Source organism: Podarcis erhardii (assembly GCF_964252035.2).
Source record: "Podarcis erhardii genome assembly, chromosome: 12".
Taxonomy (NCBI): domain Eukaryota; kingdom Metazoa; phylum Chordata; class Lepidosauria; order Squamata; family Lacertidae; genus Podarcis; species Podarcis erhardii.
The window spans coordinates 23,837,253-23,856,072 of NC_138513.1; the positions used below are offsets into that span (position 1 = coordinate 23,837,253).

Sequence of the window (18,820 nt, forward strand, 5' to 3'; positions counted from 1 at the left end):
GAAATGTTGATGCTGGCATACAAAGCTCTTGCTATAATTTTGAAGGGAAATGTAACCAATCCACTTTAAATTCTTTAATTGGAATGCTTCAGCGGCCAGCCACTTTTTAGGAAACGCATGGAGTGTTTATTTCTTTATTGTAAATTGAGCCTTTCACACTCTACTCAGAACTAAGACCCAATGAGTTCAATAGGATTTACTATTGAACTTTTCCTGATCGTTCTCAGTTTCCATTATTATTATTATTATTATTATCTTCCAGCTAATTTTTTTTATTCCATTTATCTGCTGAAGGTGTTGTATACAATCCCTTCCCTCACATATTTTTTTCCCCCTAATGTAGAAGTCTCTATTTCATCTGAGAAATGTTGAGGTATATGAAAGTGATGTCTCGTAAACATAGGGCAACTTAGGAGAAATGTCGTCTTCTGGGTCAGGGTGGAATATTTTGTTTGCATGATGATTGTAATATGTTGAAAATTAAAGAGAAAATGAGGACGAGGAAGAAAGCATTTTTCATAGTTACATAGGGCATATCGGATTTCCTGTCAATGTAGCCTTGTCACCCTTTTAAAATCCCTTTTTCACCCATTACAGAAAGGGCCCTTAGCAACATGGATGTGGCATTAGCATTGATTGAGTCAGAGCTCTGCTAGTGTAATTGAGCAGTGAGGCATAATGCAAATCCAAAAAGAGAGTATAATTGGTTGTAGCCCTGAGTTTCTTCAATGCTTCTGAGGGCAATCTTCGCTCAGCAGTGCTTTTGTACCCATAATGATGCCATTACCTGGCCCTCTGTAACAGTTCTCACATTGATTTTACTGTTCCCTCTCTTCAACCTTCCCTACCCTGAATCCAATTTCCCTTCTTCCCTTTTAACCGATAAAGTAGTTAATCATCTGTGTGATGTTAATGGTGATTTAGGCTAACCACGGTATACCCCAAACCACAGATTGGGGTGGGTTTCAGATCTTAGGCTGAGGAGAGGAAAGGCTAGTTATTCAGAACCAAAAGTTTTGCTTAAATTAATGCTGATGAGAATTTGACCACAATTAAGGTGCAGGAGTTGCTCCCAGGAGAGAAGGCCCTTTGATGTAAGGAGCCATGTATGCCCCCAAACTGGCTTCTATTAGTTAACAATGGTTAATAGGAATCAGAATTCAGTGGTTTGTTTTTTGGTTCTGGGTGAGAGAACCTTGTTGGGCTGTGGAAAGAAAATTTAAAGAGCATATTCACAATAGTGGCTTGAAACATTTGCACGGAGTTGTTCACATCAGAGAGGGGCAGGAATCACCACCCAACACCCACAGTCCTTTGGGTTTTTCTGCCCCATAACCCTGGCTCCCAGAACTCCCAGAACTCATCAAACTGTCGTCTGCCCTTGTGTGCTCATCTGGGCCTGCGTGGTGGCTGTTAGGGAGTGTTCACATTACCACTCACTCTACATCCAGTTTTCTAATTGGAGTGAAGCCAGTTTGAGAAAAATGCATCGAACAGCAGAATTTGCCAAGAAACTTCGGGATTGATATGGATTGCGGCTGACATCATGTGAGTGCAGCTTCAAGAATTAGCAGGGCAAGTGCTCTGGATGCTGAGTAAGCAGTTATTTGAACATACCCTTAGCTTTTCATGGCCTTAATCAGGGCAAAACAAGCAGCTCAGAAGGTGGTCTGGTGAAAAATCATTCAGTTGACCTTTCAAATTTCAGGTGTTATTCATTAACCTATCAATTACCTTTTATATGCAACTCAATGTGATTCACAATTATACCATGATAGTATAATTATACCAATTATACCATGATAGTAGTTTAAAAACTGTGCAAAAGCAACGAAAGATAGGTCCAAAAACAAAACAAAATGAAGCAGGGACCTTTTCATGTTGTCTACCTTAACGTACTTACTATTTTGTTCGTTCTTTTACTGATCTCCAGCCGTCACTAGGGAATTACCAAGTTATGCTTACAGCTGCATCAGAACTTCCCCCCCCAGATGCCAGTCCAAGACAGAAAAGAGACCTCAATCCACCTCACTGCCAAAATCTAAATTTGCTACTTTTGTTTTGTAACAGGGAATCACCATGTCGGACAAGAGCGATTTAAAAGCGGAGCTTGAACGCAAAAAGCAGCGTTTGGCTCAGATAAGAGAGGAGAAAAAACGGAAGGAAGAAGAAAGGAAGAAAAAAGAGGTAAGGCTGCTGAGGCTCCCTTCCCATTTTTGTTTGTTTATTTATTTGGATGTATGTTCTCTACTGTCCTCTGGACATAGGTCACTGGTTTTTTTCCTGGGGGTACCCAAGGGTACGCAGTACTGGCACTTTTTTCCCTAGAAGAAAAGCACTGACATAAGTATATATATAAGTTATGCTGCTTATGGTGTTCCCAAATTAGCTATTGACTTATTATTATTATTTAAAGAATCCTGTCCTTTCCGCTCACTTTGTGTAGGAAGACATCTCTATTAGCTTTTATATCACAGCTTGGATCCAGTTACTGCAGGTGTAAACAGGCTGATCCAGTCAGGTGGGGAGAAAAGTTTTGGACTGAATCCGGAACACCCAGCTTCAAGTCTTGACTCAGCGTGGATTCACTGTGGTTTAAGTGAACTTCTACCCAGAGTAGCTAATCCACAGCTCAAAGGTTGCATAGGGTCCTACAGGAGGGTTTAAGTGCCCCCCACAAATTAGAAACGTGTTTGTTTAACTGATCCTGTGGATCCCATGCAGTGATGTCATGATGCCAAAAGCTTATTTCTGTCCCACCTCAATTCTATTTTAATTTTTAAAAATGTAAATACTGTATACATTTAATTCTTTCTAACTGACTGATGTTGTAATTCCCAAAGGTTCCATGTGTCTATTTTTAAATATATTTATTGTTCCTTTACAACCTGTCTCTTAGCCCCCCCCCCCTTACGTTTGTGACTGGCTAGCCTGGTTGCTACGGTAGCAGATTTGCACTTATTGTTTTTCAGCAAAGTAAACGATAATTGCTGCTGCATTTTAGCCTCCTGGCTTGGTAACATCTTTTAGTTCTATTAAGGTTTGACTGACATATTAGTTTATTTGTCCTTGACGCTATGCGTGAGGTTTTTTTTTCATTAAGGGGATTTGCACTTCTTTTTTATTCAGTCACTTAGCGAAATAGAGATGAGAATTGACAGGGAACGGATACTCATTTCCATGCAAAGTCAAGGAAGCATTAAGTGATTATGTTTCTTTTCTTTCAGATGTCAACATTTGCTGCAGTTTAAAGCACCTGCTATCCCCTTTCTAATAACTGGTTTGCTTTAAACTGACACTTTAATATCGTACGTGCATTTCATATCATTATTGGGCTTTGCTATGAGAAATTGACGTTGCAAATTTTGTTTTTTTGCTGTCTTCCCTCCGTTTTGCACTTTTGATAGTTCCCTAGAAGCAACTGAGACACGCATACACAATTGCTGAATGAATCCCACCTTTGCTAAGAGTGCTGAAAGTTGTTGGGAGACCCTAGTTCCCCTCACAGAACTACAATTCTCAGAAGAGGGCTTGATGGTTAAAACACTCTGAGAATTGTAACTCGGGGGGGAGGGGAGGATAGGGGTCTCTAAACAAGCCTCTACACCCTTAACAAACTACAACTCCCAGAATTCTTTGGGGGAAGCCATGACTGTTTAAAGTGGTATTATAGTGCTTTAAATGTATGGTGTGAATGTGGCCCCAAACAGCACCAGGAAGGGGGGGGGGTAACCATTTCCTATTCCACCAAGGGGAAAGCTCCGACTAGTTTCAGGAAACACTCTCCTCCTTTAATTTCCATTTTCTTTCACTTCGGCTAATTGTCCGATACTGTTATTTCAGTCAGATTTTCAGCAGAAGAAAGAACCCACGCAGGAAGATTCTGATCTGGACAGGAAGAGAAGGGAGACAGAAGCGTTACTGCAGAGCATTGGTATTTCTCCAGAACCACCTCTAGGTATTCAGAGAGAGACCTGTTCAAAACATTTTAGCCACCGTTTAAGATCCACACATTCTTTTGACTGTAGCATGCTTTTCTTTTCTTGGTTTTTGGCTGTTGTTCATAACGTTATGTGTTCTGCTTAAACACCGTTTCGTATCTCCCCAATAACCAATTCAGAGCATTTCTGCTTCTTAGCTGCGCTGAATCTCAATGTGTCTATTATGTGTCGTTCTCATCCAGACATTTCAAAATTGTTTCTCTGTGGGCCACACCACTCGCACCATCTTGGGCTGTCGCTGTTCCATTCTTCTGAAAATTGGCTTGGCTCCCCTTCATTCCTCAGATTTTTTCTTACATATAATAGTTGCCCCTTTGAAAATAGAGTCCTTTATGGACCTTTAAAACAAGTATCATTAAAAAAGAAAAACTTAGAAAAGAAACATAAATTTATACATAGACACTGTACATTTAAAACACATTCCAAGCACATTTTCTCCCTCAGAGAATTCTGGGCACTGTGGCATACCCCTCATAGCGTTACAGTTTGCAGCAACCCTTAACAAACTACAGTGCCCAGAATCCTTTGAGGTGGAAAATGTGCTTGGAATGTGCTTGTTTGATATACATGTCCCTTGCTCCCACCCATTTTTTGCTGTTTTGTTTCATTCCATCCTAATCGTAGACCTATTTAGGCATTCATAAGTGATTTACATGAACACATGACAGAGGTAGAGCAGGTATGCTGGGCTCCACTCACTCTGCCCCACCTCGGTTCCCATTGCCCTCTGTGAGTTGGAAGGTGACTTTTTTTTTGCAGCGGGAAAGTCTCCTGCACTCACGGAAACTCCCTAAGCATTTTAGGAAGAGGCATTGTCACAGGTCAAGGGTATTCCAACCTGGCAAAGAAGGTGAGGAGCAGATCTCATGAGGGATGTGGTTTGCAAAGATGACCTGCTAGGGGGCGTGACCAAAGAAGTGTTCTATGGGCTGGATGGAGGTCAGAAGGTCCACCTTTGTCTCCTGGACCTGATGTTTGCCACCCAGGCCTAAGCCGTGTAGGGCAGGCATCCCCAAACTTGACCCTCCAGATGTTTTGGGACTACAACTCCCATCATCCCTAGCTAACAGGACCAGTTGTCAGGGATGATGTGAATTGTAGTTCCAAAACATCTGGAGGGCCTAGTTTGGGGGTGCCTGATGTAGGGCTTTTAGGAATATGAAATACAATCTGAGGTCTCCAACATGAGCCAGCGTGATGTAGGAGTTAGAGTGCTGGACATGGGAGACCAGGGTTGAAATTCCCGCTCAGCCATGAAGCGCACCCAATGACCATGGGTCAGTCACTGTCTCTTCGCCTAACCTACCCCATAGTGTTGCTGCGAGGATAAAATGGTGAAGAAGAGATCTATGGACTCCACCGTGAGCTTCATAGGGGAAAGGTGACATATAAATGTAGAAATAAATAAATAAAATAAGCATATTGCCTAGTCTGGATCATGGCTTCAGTTCTGCAAGCCAGCAAGAAAACCCAGAGCCAGCACTGATGGCCATATTAAAATACGGCATGATGCATCTCTTGGCTCTAAAGCCATAATTCTCTTTGTAGGCTATTCATGCAAATTAAAAATCAGCTCCTCCCAATCCAGATAAAGCCCAAGAAGCAGAATGGATGCATAATAAGCACGTCACCTACCACTTCACACCTGTACCTGCCAAAGGGCTGTCATGAAAAATGAATGCCTTTTGCACTCACGATTCGTTTTAGTGACAGTTCCTAGTGAGAATATGTGTAAGGTGTTGGACCTCGTGCCACGGCCAATCCATTTGATTGACACTTCTGCCAAGAGATGTGAAGGATTTAGCTAGGAAAAGAAAAAAGGAAAATGCAGTTAGGAAATTATTTTTGATTTAACAAAGTAAAACAGTGGATTTTTAAATGCCCAAGTTGAAACAGGCGATGTCGCATTATAAGATTTACATTTTCCTCCGTGTGGCTGCCATGAAGATTAGTCAAAGTAGAATTGTTTCTGCGTTGCCTGCCCCCTTGCCAATCTAGATGCAAAAACAACAGCATTTCCACTTTAAAAGTGTGAATGATGTATCTTTGCTTTCAGTGCTTGAAATGGAAAGGTTCCACACCTTGTCTTTTTTTGTGTGTGTGTGTGCGGGTGGGGGGACTTATTAAACTAAATCATCATGCAGTCTTAATTTGGCTCTTAGGCCTAGGCTGAGCACTGTGTGAGCAAGCTAGCTGACTTCGGTTTTGCCTTAACTTCGCTTGGCAGGGTCCCAACCAATTGCCCTCCTACTACTGGATTAGTTTTGAAGTTCCCAAGTTTTAAACAAGCTGGGTTCTGTGACCCTGCAGTCATTCTGCATAAATGCCTATCTAGCCACCTCCTGCAGAAAAGGGGAAAGAATGAAAACCAAAGCCTTCCAGTGAAATCATTGGAGGTATAACACGTTCACGGTTCTGGCAGAAAAATGCCCAAGCTGTTTGGATCAGGCTAAAAGCCTAGCAGTGTAGATTTGCGTCAGGTGCCATTAGTCTGCACAGGCAGGTAGCGGTGGAGCGTGCCTTCCCAGCACCTGGGGCGTGCCTGGGGGGGGGGGGTGAGGCACGGAGGGTGACTTGAGGAGGACGCAGCAGGGCAGGCATGTGCCCTTCCAATCAATCCGACTGGTCTGATTGGAAGAGTGCATGCCTGTTGCGTCCTCCTGACGCCCTGCCAGTCCCACACTGCTTTGCGAGGCTGGGATGTGGGATCTGACTCACAAAGTAGCACGGGGCTGGTGTGAGGAGCAAAATGCACCCCAGGAAAAACTGTGCCTGGGGCAACAGTCCCCCCCCCCATCTCGCTATGCCTCTGCAGGCAGCCAATTAGAGCAGGCAGGCTATGCAGCAACGTACTAACACAATGAATGTTAGCAGCCCCAAATGCCCAATAAACTGTTCTATCTTGAGACTTTAAACAACTGCAGTATGCCTTTTCCATCCCATGTAATGACTTAGCTCCAACTAAGTTCTACTCAGAGTAGACCCTTTCAAATTAATGGACCAAAGTTAGTCATGTCCGTTAATTTTAGTGGGTCTAGTCTAAGCATGACCAGCATTGGCTATAAACCAATGTTTTCCCAGGCAACGGCAGCTCTCATAAAGAAAATCTTTTTAACACTATGCAGAAACAGTATTTTCAATTTTTCATTTCCCTTAATTTTTTTAAAAAGATATCCAAGGCCTTTATTACCCCTTTGAATATGTTTCCATGTCTAAAAAAATATTTTAAATAGAGTACTGATACTATCATAACTCGCTTTCAGGCCAATCTAAAATTCATTTCAACTTTTAATTTGCCAAAATATTTAGAATTCACTTGACTTTCTTCCTTTTCCTTTCCTTCCTTTTCCTTCTTTTGGTTTCACCATTTCAAACTCTTCCACTCATCCAACCATTCTATCATTTTGGATCCTCGCTTATGATTTGTCTTACACTGCTCTTCATCAGTGCAGTCGCTGCATGTTTTAACATGGGATACCTGTTATTTTCATTATTTAGTCCCAACCCCTATGTCTCCCTCTCCGAAATCAGTGAGCACTCCCAGCGAAGCCGGAAGCCAAGATTCAGGAGACTTGGGGCCCGTAGGAAGGTAAGACGAAATTCTCTGTCAGTGTATGCTGTTTGCTTTCATTGTGGATTCCTTTTATGTGACTGCCTTTCCTACCATGCCATGCCACCCAGTTGTAAATATTGAGTAGACTCAGGGCTGGCTCTACTACTGACCAGAGTGGGGCGGCCACCTCAGGTGATATATGTTGCCAAGTTGTAAGTGTTGAACTTCTTCATCAACACAGAGTGTGTGCAGCGAATGGAGCGTAGAAATAAAAAGCTGTCCTCAATATCTTTTCTTAGTTTTATTTTCGAAAACATTAACAGCCAAACGCTGCAAGCCATCACCAGCAGCTTACAAGACATTTGATCAAAATAAATACAGTTTCAATTAACCAATTATCCTATCACATCCCTTCCTGCACCCAGTGCAGAAAGTAACTCCCCTTTTAATTAGGCAAAAAGTCGAGAGACCACAGGTGTGCAGCTAAGTAGGTCAAACTGCAAATATACACCTCTGAAGCCAACCTGGTTCCTGAGTAGCATTATTGACCACTTTAAGATAAAGAAAAAACAACAGTCAGATGACAGATCTGTGTGTGCCACACAGCTTGCCTTTCTAGCCCATTGCCTTAAGGTTTAGTGGGTGTTGTCTCATCACCAGCGTGTTGTCCTCCATGCGTTGTTGAGCATCAACTCCAATCAGCCTGTGCCTTTCTTGAATTAGTGGGAAAGACTATGGGGTCTGGAAATACACCTGTTCTATTGGAGTACAATAAAAGGAGCCTATAGGTTGGGGGTTGGGAACCTTTTTCAGCCTGAAGACTGCACTCCCTTTTCGGCAACCTGCCATGGGCCAGTGGTGGGGGAGGCAAGATGTAAAATGGGAAAAACAACAAATGTAAATGTTACCTTAGCAGACTAGACTTGTTTCCAGGGCTAGACCAATACATTTTGGCACCTGAGGGAAATCACAAAAATGACACACCCCTCCCTGTCAGGGAAGAAGGGGTGAGTGAAGATCTACATCAGGAACATGGGGGAAATAAAGATGCTGCCTCTGTGGATTGTGCCACCTGAGGCAGTCACCTCAGCTTGCCTCATGGGTGGACCGGCCCTGCTACTTTCTATACACACACCCGCCCATATTACATGTATTATCAGATTTCAAGGACACATCCAGCCAACCCAAAACACTCAAGGAAGGTGTGAAGCAGGACTGGAGAGAATCCCAAACAAAAAGCATGAGAGAAAATGTAGCTTTAAATGAGTTTTTTTAAAGGGATGTAGAGACGAATTGCTGTGGGTATCAGGAATATACAGTATTGTTTTAAAGCAGGTAGAATGGAAGTTTGTTATTTACTATGAAGTTTTATTGGATCAGAAAGTGAAGTCTTGTAATGTAAAGGAGGGAATATTTATATCTCGGTTGCCACAAGTATTGCCCTTATGAATTATACGAGGAACAGATTTATAATTAAAGGGATGGCTAGAGTGGGGCAGATCACCACCATTTGAATTTGTCTTTCATCTTGGCTTACTTGGCTGAAGTATTATAGGTGATTGACTAAGTTAGGGCTGTGTCACTCAACTCAGTCACTCTTTTCACCTCAACCTGCAACCCTGTAGTCACCATCTTCCTCTCAGTAGTCAAGGTGAAAAAGGAGACTCCTGCCCAATACCCTCAATTGCCCTCTCACCAGTTTCCTGGCAGAAAGCAGTGAGCCCCTTGCTCTTGCTCCACCTCAAAACAACCTCCACCAAAATGCCAACATTCTCAGATGTTCCCATCCTCACAGGTCAGGACTTGATGTTCCCAAGCCTGCTGATGGTTCTTGACAGCTTTTGCTGTTCTCCATCTGTTCTGACCACACTGAGCCTACGAGTGCTAGATGGAAAATGCCACCCTCCGTCACATAGCCTGTGTCTTAAGATAGAGATTCATTGATCCTTGGCTTTACTGGCTGTTACATCTCTGTGCTGGATGCATCTTCTAATTCATTCAGCCTCCAGCACTCTCCAAACTTGTCCTTCAGTACCTCAGGTTTCAAGGACAACCCTTTCAGGTCTTCCCATGAGCTCTAAGTATGCCAATTCATATTGTGCAGTATTATTGTCAAGAAGAAAACAATAAAACATTTCCAGTGTAGTTGCTTCCTGGCAGCATCACACCGCTTACTAGCCATGTGGTATCTTCTTGGGCATTAGCTTAGGTCATTTCATTTATAAAATGCTTCTCATGGAGCATTCCAAAGCAATGAACAATAAAGAAGTCAACAATAAAAACAATTTCCAAATCTAGTACAGATACAGGCTGGGATAAGAATCTAGACTTAGTCTACAACAGAAGACAGTAGAAAAGCCAGCTCTGTGATATATATTGAGAGAGTTGCAATGGGTAGATACTGGCACACTAAAAGTCCAACTCTTACATTATATGGAAAGGACCTTCTGATGAGATGGTATCTGCAGGAGGCCCTCTCCCGTGGAGTGCAGTGATTGATTAGGTACACTGCTGCCAGCATCTTGACCTTTGCCCGTTAGCTAATAATTGACAACTTTAAGCAGTATGGCTGCTGCATTAATACGTCCAAATAAGAATATTTCTATCAAATCATGGTGCCCATGAAAGGCACTGAAGTAAATAGACCGGCAACTTTTACTGCATTCCCATTGTTGATGGCAGCTGTCTTGTGGCTTTGTGTGATTTCTTAGGTTGTCATGTGGTTTCAATCGGTATGAGTGAATTAGTGCTTGATTTATATGGATCCAGGTTTTCCTACTGTTCTTCATGGCAATATTTGGTATGTACTCTAGACCAGCTTTTCTCAGTCTTGGGTCTCCAGATATTATGGATCATCAACAACAATTACTTATTATTTATTTATATGCCGCCTATCTGACAGGGTTGCCTCAGCCATTCGGGATGGCTTCCAACACAAGAATAGTAAAAACGCAATAAAACGTCAAACACTAAAAACTTCCCTGAACAGGGCTGCCTTCAGATGTCTTTTAAAAACCATGTAGCTGTTTATATGTTTGACATCTGATGGGAGGGCATTCCACAGGGCGGTTTCGACTACTGAAAAGGCCCTCTGCCTGGTTCCCTGTAACCTTATCTCTTGCAATGAGAGAACCACAAGAAGGCCCTCAGAGCTGGATCTCAGTGTCCATGCTGAACAATGGGGGTGGAGATGCTCCTTCAGGTATACAGCTCCCGCCATTCCTGACTACTGGTCCTGCTAGCTAGGGATGATGGGAGTTGTAGTCCAACAACACCTGGGGACCCAAGGTTGAGAAAGGGTGCTCTAAACAGAAACTCATGAGATAAATCCATCTAGCAGTCTGATCCAATATATGTTTACTTGTATGTCTCACTCAGTGCAGGGTTTAGTTTACTTACTCCCAAGTTAGAGTGAGTGCGTGGGATTGTTGGTCACGACCTCAATCCTGTGGGCATCTGGTGGAAAGCAAGCCCTATTGGACACATGAGCTTACATGAATAGTAAATTTCTGTTTGTATGGCCATCACAAAAGCACGGATTGGTTCTGGGTGCCTGCCAGATACAGAGTTGGGAACCTCTGGTTAATTAGTCTTTTTGCATGTGAGCCAGTGGCATCATTAAAAACAGTCACACTCTCATTCCTCAAGGAAATGTAGAGTTTGGTTGTCTAGATTATAGTTCTCATTAGTAAGTTTCTCATGGTATGGTTTTGAGGGGAGGGGGCGCTCTTGTTCCCTAAGGGGGCTTCCTAGTGTGACTTAGCAACCTGAGTCTCTGCTCAATCCTGTATTAATATGTAATGTGCTGTCACTGAACTAGGGTGGATAATGGCCCTGTCGTACTCATTAATCTACTCATGAAAGCTTTAATTAGTCTGCTTTTCTTTTAGAGGTGGCAACATCTATTGGCCCCAAGGAAATCAAAGGTGTCACTTACCATTGGATATCCATGGAAAACGTTACAAGGAACAACTAAAGCCACGTGCATTTTGCAGGAGAAGACACGGGGAGCCAGAAACTCAAAAAGGGGGTGGGAATCCAGTAAGCAGTTGAGAAACAGTTCTTACAAAATTCACTTTTGCGTGTTTAGACTTATAGCAAACCTCCCCCTAATGTATGCAGGGAGTTGTGGTTGTTTTTAAAATCTTAATAAGGGGGAGCATTGGAAAATATGATCGTGGAGCGCTGTCAAGCGGAAAGGCGTGTGCAGAGCAGATCCTGAACCAGCTGTTAATGGTAGTCTTTGAATAAGAGGGTCAGTGCTAGCTAGCCTGAAATGGGGAGCCGGCAAAGGCGGACCTGACATTTGAACCTGTGCAAAGCCAATACAAGGCAACATTGTCCTCCGGTAACCTCAACTGCCTTTGTCTGCTGAGGATTCTGTCCCCAGCTCTTCCTTTAATCACACAGTAATGGAATTCTCCCTAACGGAATATTGTTTGTCACTTGGGAAACTTGACAGGTTTTGAAAGAGGATGGAGCAAAGGGGTAATGACTGCCTTGAGCAAGCTGCGTGTCCCCCGCCCCCCCCTAAGTATCCTGTGTGTGCAGGTATAAGTGGTCCCCCGATACTCATGACATTAGAAGCTGGCGGATATTCGGCAAATCACACTTTCTTCGTTAATGACCTTGGCAGTGTTACAGAGATCATTTTCACTTTGATTCAGTTTCATCTCAGCAACTTCTCTAACACATTAGGCACAGAAAGTGCTTGGCATCTTCCGCCCCCTCCTCTTTCATCATTCAGATTAGGTAGAAGTATTGGGAGGAAGAGATTCTGCCTCTGCTCATGAAAAGCCACCAGAGAAAAATCTTATTGGCTGTCTGTGTCGTTTGTATTTTTATTTTGAAGGAATCGCTTTCAAAAATGCCTTTCCAATGACACACAAAATCCTGGGCAAGTTTTCAGCCAAGTCACCAGGAGGATTCTCTTACTACAGCTCAAATCCTTTTGAACATGCCCTGCTGCAAGGTCCCTTTTATTTATTTATTTATTTATTTATTCTTTTAATGGACTTAATATTGATTGTTTCATCTCAATGTGACAGCGTGTGGCCAGTGCCCTTGCTCTTGCCCTCCAAAGTGCAACTAACAGGAACTGAGCTCATCTAGCGTGATTGTCCCATCTGCAGTCCAATCAATCCATAGTACTTTTGTGCAGGAAGTCAGTCCCTCTGTGTTTAGCTAGGAAGTACGTATAGGGGCTCCTCCAGGCAACCTGTTTGTTGAGTGTCCTTTCTGGTTAGCTCACACAAAACTTATGCTGGTGTTAGACTGTGTCCGGTTTTCATCGAGCATTTGGAATTGATAGTGGGGAAGTTAGATGACACTGAGCATTCATCCTGATTTGTTTGTGCTCCGTTCCCTTTAATAAGTCATTCATCCCGCTTATTAAAAAAATATAAGAAACAGATTAGTGTGCTGTTTTCCAGGATGGGACCATGGGCAACTGTCCCTAAATCCAGTGCTGGAATGAGCTTTCAACTAATTTTCTTTGCCATAGTTGTGTGGGCAGAGTCAACCCTTAGGTGCACATTGAACCAACTGACTCAGTCCAAGATGCAAGAGATATTTTTTTTTACATTTTTAAAATTTATTGTTAAATTTATATTCCACCTCTTATATCCTCCAAGGAGTTGAAGGTGGCATACGTGGATCTCTTCCTCCCCATTTTGTCCTAACAAAAACCATGTGAGGTAAGTTAGGGTGTGAGGCAGTGGCTGGTGTGACGCCACTCAGTGAACTTCACAGGTGAGTGGGGATTTGAACCCAGGTCTCCCAGCTTTTAACCCAGCTCTCTAACCACTACACTACACAGGCTCTTCAAATCAACCTGGAAGTGCTGTGTTGGTGGTGGCTGATGGGAGTGGTAGCCCAAAACATCTGGAGTGCATCAGGTTGCAGAAGGCAGGTCTAGTCCAGGGCTGGTGAACCTCTGGCTCGAGGGCAGGGGAATGTGGCCCTCTAAGCCTCTCTGTCTGGCCCTTGGGAGTCTTTCTGTGCCATAGCCATGTCCTTCAGTAGCCCTGCTTCACACTTTCCTTAAATGTCTTTGCTTGGCTGAAATGTGTCCTCTGATAATTCCTTTCGCTTGCCGGAATGGAGGAAAGAGAGGGGTGCAAGCTAGCTTACTGTACAAAAGTGGTGTGGGCACAGTGGTGGTGCCAGCCCATGCCAAGCTCTCCATTGCCTTGCCCCTGCCCCTCTCCCTGCACTGCCTCGCCAGCTGCTACTAGTTTTAGGATCACTTCACTATGTTCCCAGCTTGTATCCTTGAACACCTTAAAAAATTGCAATGTGGCAAGTTGTGGTCTCTCCCAGGTTGGAACCGCCACAAGACTACTTCACTCTGTCATTTTTTTAAAAGAAGATCAGCTCCTGGAAAAATCAATTTATAAAATAATGTTGTATATTCATGTGTCCTTAGATGTAGCCTGTTAGTCAACCAGTTACTAACTGCCTTTGAACTAAGTAGGTAGTGAGGACAATTATTTATAACCTACTATTTTAATAATTCCATTTATGTACCATTGTATTAGATAAGTATGTATAGAATTATGATGTTTTTAATGCATTTTTTGTTTCTTCATTCATTTGTTTCTCAAATCCATCTGTTAGTTGAAATGAGAATGCAGAGATCACTTGGTCCTAATGCTGGGAATCCAGATCCCGGCTGGAGGAAGCACTCTCATTGCTGTGCTTCTGGATTTCCTCTCCTACCCGCCTAAAATGTGCTCAGTCCTCTTAACCCATAGCTGGCAATGCTGATCATCTGTTAGTCGGTGTGCACGCCACGTGCCATGCAGACACCCTGAGTGTTGCATGCAGAGATTTCCTGCCCTCCCAATTGTAGCCTTTTGTGCCTCTGGTGCAACAAACCTGCATGCGGCGACCTGCTTGCAGAACGCTCTTTCCAGGGCACTTAAGCACATGGGTGCTCCAGTGTACTCATGGAGCTCCAGCAAGCGCAAGGGCTTCATGTTGAGCTACGAATTGGATGCAGCTTCTTCACTATGGGTGGGAGAGGGGAAGTTCACATTTAACATCATTTAACAACATATGATAATCATCTGGATTACCATATTTTTCCATCTAAAAGACACCCCCATGTGTAAGACACCCCCTATTTTTGGGGACTCCAATTTAAGAAAATGGGGGAAGATCTATCCATGTATAAAACACCCCCAAATTTTGGACATTATTTTTTAGGAAAAAACCCTAGTCTTATACACGGAAAAATACGGTATATTCATCAGTTAAGCAGCTGGACTTTCAGGATGGTTGTTTTTGAAGTGAAGCAGAGCTGAGCAAAAGTCGGAAGCCTCTTGTCCTTGCTAGCGTAACGTTCTCCAGTTTTGACAGAGAAAGAGAGTTTGATGGAATTACCTGCTCTTGTCTGACAGTAGAGATTCTGTGATATTGCCTGTGTTTCTCTGTTGTACTTTCGGAGCTCTGTTCTGTGCTTTTACAGCATATGGCAAACGACAAAGTGATTTGTTCCTCTCCCTGCAGCCCGTCATTGCAGTTAATTCTGTGTGTTCTTCTTCCTCCCCTTGTGCTGTGCTGCTGATAACCTCGCTAGGACCCTGCAGTGGGACACAGACCCTTCAGTGCTGCAGCTTCAGTCTGACTCTGAACTTGGGTATATGTCCACTCTCGTTCTTTATTTTCCCTCTTGTTATACTATGACTTTGTTTGCACCGGTTATGTTGAAGTTGCTTCCTCGGTCAGCTTTCTCCTTGTGTGTATGTGTGTGCCGAATCCTCAGCGTCATACAGTACTCTTATTTTTGTTTTGTTTTTTATTTTTTGGGGGGAAGGACCATCTTCTTCTGAGAAAAACAGAAGCGAAGCTTTCTGAAAACGGTCACTACTTCTGGCTAGTGAAAACATCCAGGGTCCAGTGCACTTTTGATGTTTTCAAAAGAAACATTTTCATTTCGCTGGAGATGAAATGTTAGAAAAGCATGTTTGTGGAAACAGTAACATGCATGTTATAGGTGTGTACTATCAACATGTATGTTTTTAACATCACCGGCAGGCCACAGATTTTCCCTACTTGTTCATTGTTCAAAGTATTTTATTAATATCACATCAGTCGTATTTCTATTTCCTTTTAGCCCATTAACCCTTTGAAAGTTGCAGTCAATAAATTAGCTAATACAATTTACATAACGTTGGCTTCTTCAGTACCATGATATAATACACTGATGTAATATTTTTGCACTGAACTTCCTCCAGAGGGCTCAGCTCTGCGAGGTTGATTCTGTTGAGCAGAGGTGACTATCCCAAATTCACCCAGTCTGCTTTATAGCTGAGCTATTTGAACCAGGGCTTCCCCTCTCTGAGATTATGTTTGGGTTGTGTTACAAATAACCTTAAAACTGTCTTTGGATAGGTACTGGTTATATACATAAAATATTTTTTTATTGGATTAGAGGTGGGCGAGGAGCAGAATATGACTGCAGCCCAGTGCACACCTACTTTGGGAACAAGCCCCATTTTATACAGGGATATTTGCTTCCACACAATAATGTATAGGCTCACAATATGAGAAGTAGTGCAAGAAATATCCTGTCCATCTTGAGGACAGGACTGCAGTACCATTACCAGTGTTATCCTAAGAATGTCAAGCAACTTCTGTTTTTATCTTTTGATTATTAAGGACAAACCAAGCATAATGCTGTTCACACAATTAGCATTTTTTTTTGGGGGGGGGAGGAAGTAAGTAAGGGGAAGGCATGGGGGCCCTGACACAGATCAGGAAACCGTGGGGGGGGTTTCCTGCACTGTGATTTTTTTTTTAGAAGTAATTTGCACAGGAAGCTGTCAGAACACTGGTCTATCTAGCTCACTATTGCCTACACTAACTGGCAGCCCCTCTCTAGGGTTTCAGGCATGAGGCAATCTCAGCCATAACAGGAGATGCTGGGGTTTCAAACTGGGGCTTACGCATGCAGATCATGTGCTCCACCACCAAGTTGTAGCCCTTCCCCCGAATGCCCGGTAGCATGAATGGTGTCTTGTCTGGTTCAGCTCTTAGAATCCAGCAGTAAAAGATTCTGGCAAGGTTGGATGACGCCCTTCGCGCATCCTGCGAACAGACTGCGGTTGATGCTTTGGAGTGTGCTTTGCGTTAATGCACAGTGGCAAATTCAGAGCTGTGAAAGAGAGTCATTTGGGGGCGTTCATGAAATCCTTTCTCAAAAACAGACTAGTTGCAGCATTAGCAATGGTGGCTGCTTTACTGCCGGGTCATTTTTATTTTTTGCTGAAAGCTCGATTTAAAGCAAAATGGAGTAGAAACAGCACTTTTCTAGCTTGCAGCATCAGTGTCAACCCCCCGAGAGAAAGCAAAGTTAAGTTGCTAATGGAAAAAACCCCCACATCCTGTGGGAACTGGGGAAGGGACTTAACTGGGTGGTGGAGCAAAGGCCTGGCATGCAAAAGCTTCTGGGTTTGGTCCTCAGCATCTCCTTGGGGTCTCACATTTCACAGCGCCCTGTGCGACGCCAAAATCCACCCCCTCTCCACTTCTCATCCTCCATTCCAAATAATAGTTGTGACATCCTCTGCAGTGCCTCCGATGCTCGGCGCCCAGTGCTGCTGAACTGCTTGCGCTCCCCTAAATCCGCCTCTGCTGGGAAGTACAGTGCCTGAAACATTGGAGAGCTACTTCCTGTCAGCGTCGACCATGCTGAGCTAGAAGGACTAATGGTCTCACCCCACTATAAGGCGGCTGCTGCTTGTGTTCATGAATGAGCGCCATAGCGCTTTTGACAGCACACTCCAGTACCTAACCCAGCCTTTTGGTTTGCTTGTTCTAGCCGCCGCCTACACAAACTGGGCGTGTCAAAGATCACCCAGGTGGACTTCTTGCCTCGGGAAGTGGTGTCCTATTCCAAGGAGACGCAGACGCCTTTGTCTACTCATCGATCTGAAGGTAAAGCAGCTACCATTTCTTCCGTGGAATTCGAGATGTTTGGAGTGAAGAAAAAAAGCTCACTTTGATCAGTGATCACTTTAATGTCGCACACCATAAAGGTATTAGAAAGTGAAAGACGTAGCAAGCTTTCTGTTACAAAGAAGTAATTGGTATGTGATTTGGAGGGTGGTCTCTTTTGCAATAAAAGCTTCCAGCCTCAGGACAAGTTACTTGGAAGCCCTTTCAGTCAGCTGTGGTGGAGTTCCTGCACTGGGAGACTATCAATTCTTTCTGACATGTATCTCCTGCATTTTTACTATTTAGTTTTGTTTTATCTCATGTATGCTCCTGTGTGGAGTTTTTAAAGCATTTTATTCATTGTTTTCTTTGGATGTGGCCTATGGACTAGCCCAGTAAATGTGATTATTTTATGTTGTTTTACGCTATGTTACATTTAACCTCTCTGGAAAGGGAGAGTGGAAGGTTTATTAGTGGCAGACCCGGTAACATCATTGTCGTCCTACTGATTGTGCTTCAGATGGAGGTAATTCACTTTGACAACAATAATATATAACTGTATTATTCATAAAATAATTGTAGCAGCAACCCATATGACTTAGGAATTGCATCTGGTTGTAGTCTTGGTTTTGTCTTCAAGGAAATATTTTTTTCATTCCAATAGCAACACGTGTTTGTACATTACACTGGATTTGCTGAGATTTTAGCGGTAGCCGGTCCACGTGATCAGTTGAGTTAGGTCAGTGTCCATGGGATTGCAACTTAAACCTCCAGGTTAACTCAGCACTCTAATGCTGTTCAGATGTTCAAAAGCACATGGAGATAATTGTGTGAGAGTGTGAGCATACTCTGGCATATCCCCACACTCTGCGCCCTTCCCGATCCTGTCAGTGGTTGGAAGGTGGATCTTCAGCGGGGCAGCCTTCCACATGCACACACAAGCTCTGTGAGCATGAAGAAGCATTGAGTGCCCAGGATTTCATCCTACTTATGCCCGTTTGGTAGCCTCAGCCTATACACAGCACTGAGGAGTGGATCACATAGGCTGCAGCAGTGGCGGTGTGGGAGTAAGGGTCAAGTGACCTTGGCCTCGTTCTCCTCCCTCGCGTCACCCCTCCAAATACTGCTTGCTTCTGAAGACGTGAATAGGGTTTTATGAAAAGATCCAAAGTCTTTTAATTAGATGGAGAGAAGACTGCAACTGCTTTTGCATATTTTAATTTTATTTGTTTTTAAGAGTGTCTTGACCATTTTAGAAAGCTTTTGCTTTGTTTCTCTTTTGAAATGCTGTGTGTTTGCTGCCCTGGGCTCGAGGGAAGGCAGG

At 43.3% G+C, this 18,820-nt stretch overlaps 1 protein-coding gene across 7 annotated transcripts in view; it reads left to right on the plus strand.

Annotated features, from left to right (window-relative positions):
- The window catches only part of DYNC1I1 (dynein cytoplasmic 1 intermediate chain 1), a 201,890-nt gene that overhangs the window by 11,148 nt on the left and 171,922 nt on the right, over nt 1-18,820 (plus strand). For 2 of the 7 annotated variants that reach the window (XM_081882077.1, XM_081882078.1), the window contains exons 2-6: nt 2,071-2,187; nt 3,844-3,958; nt 7,449-7,590; nt 15,137-15,196; nt 17,381-17,496. In XM_081882077.1, the coding sequence (XP_081738203.1) occupies nt 2,080-2,187; nt 3,844-3,958; nt 7,449-7,590; nt 15,137-15,196; nt 17,381-17,496 (541 nt within the window). In that variant the 5' untranslated portion in view covers nt 2,071-2,079. Of the gene's footprint in view, nt 1-2,070; nt 2,188-3,843; nt 3,959-7,448; nt 7,591-15,136; nt 15,197-17,380; nt 17,497-18,820 lie in introns of those variants that run through there. The other 5 variants (XM_081882072.1, XM_081882074.1, XM_081882073.1 and 2 more) reach the window with 5 other exon arrangements.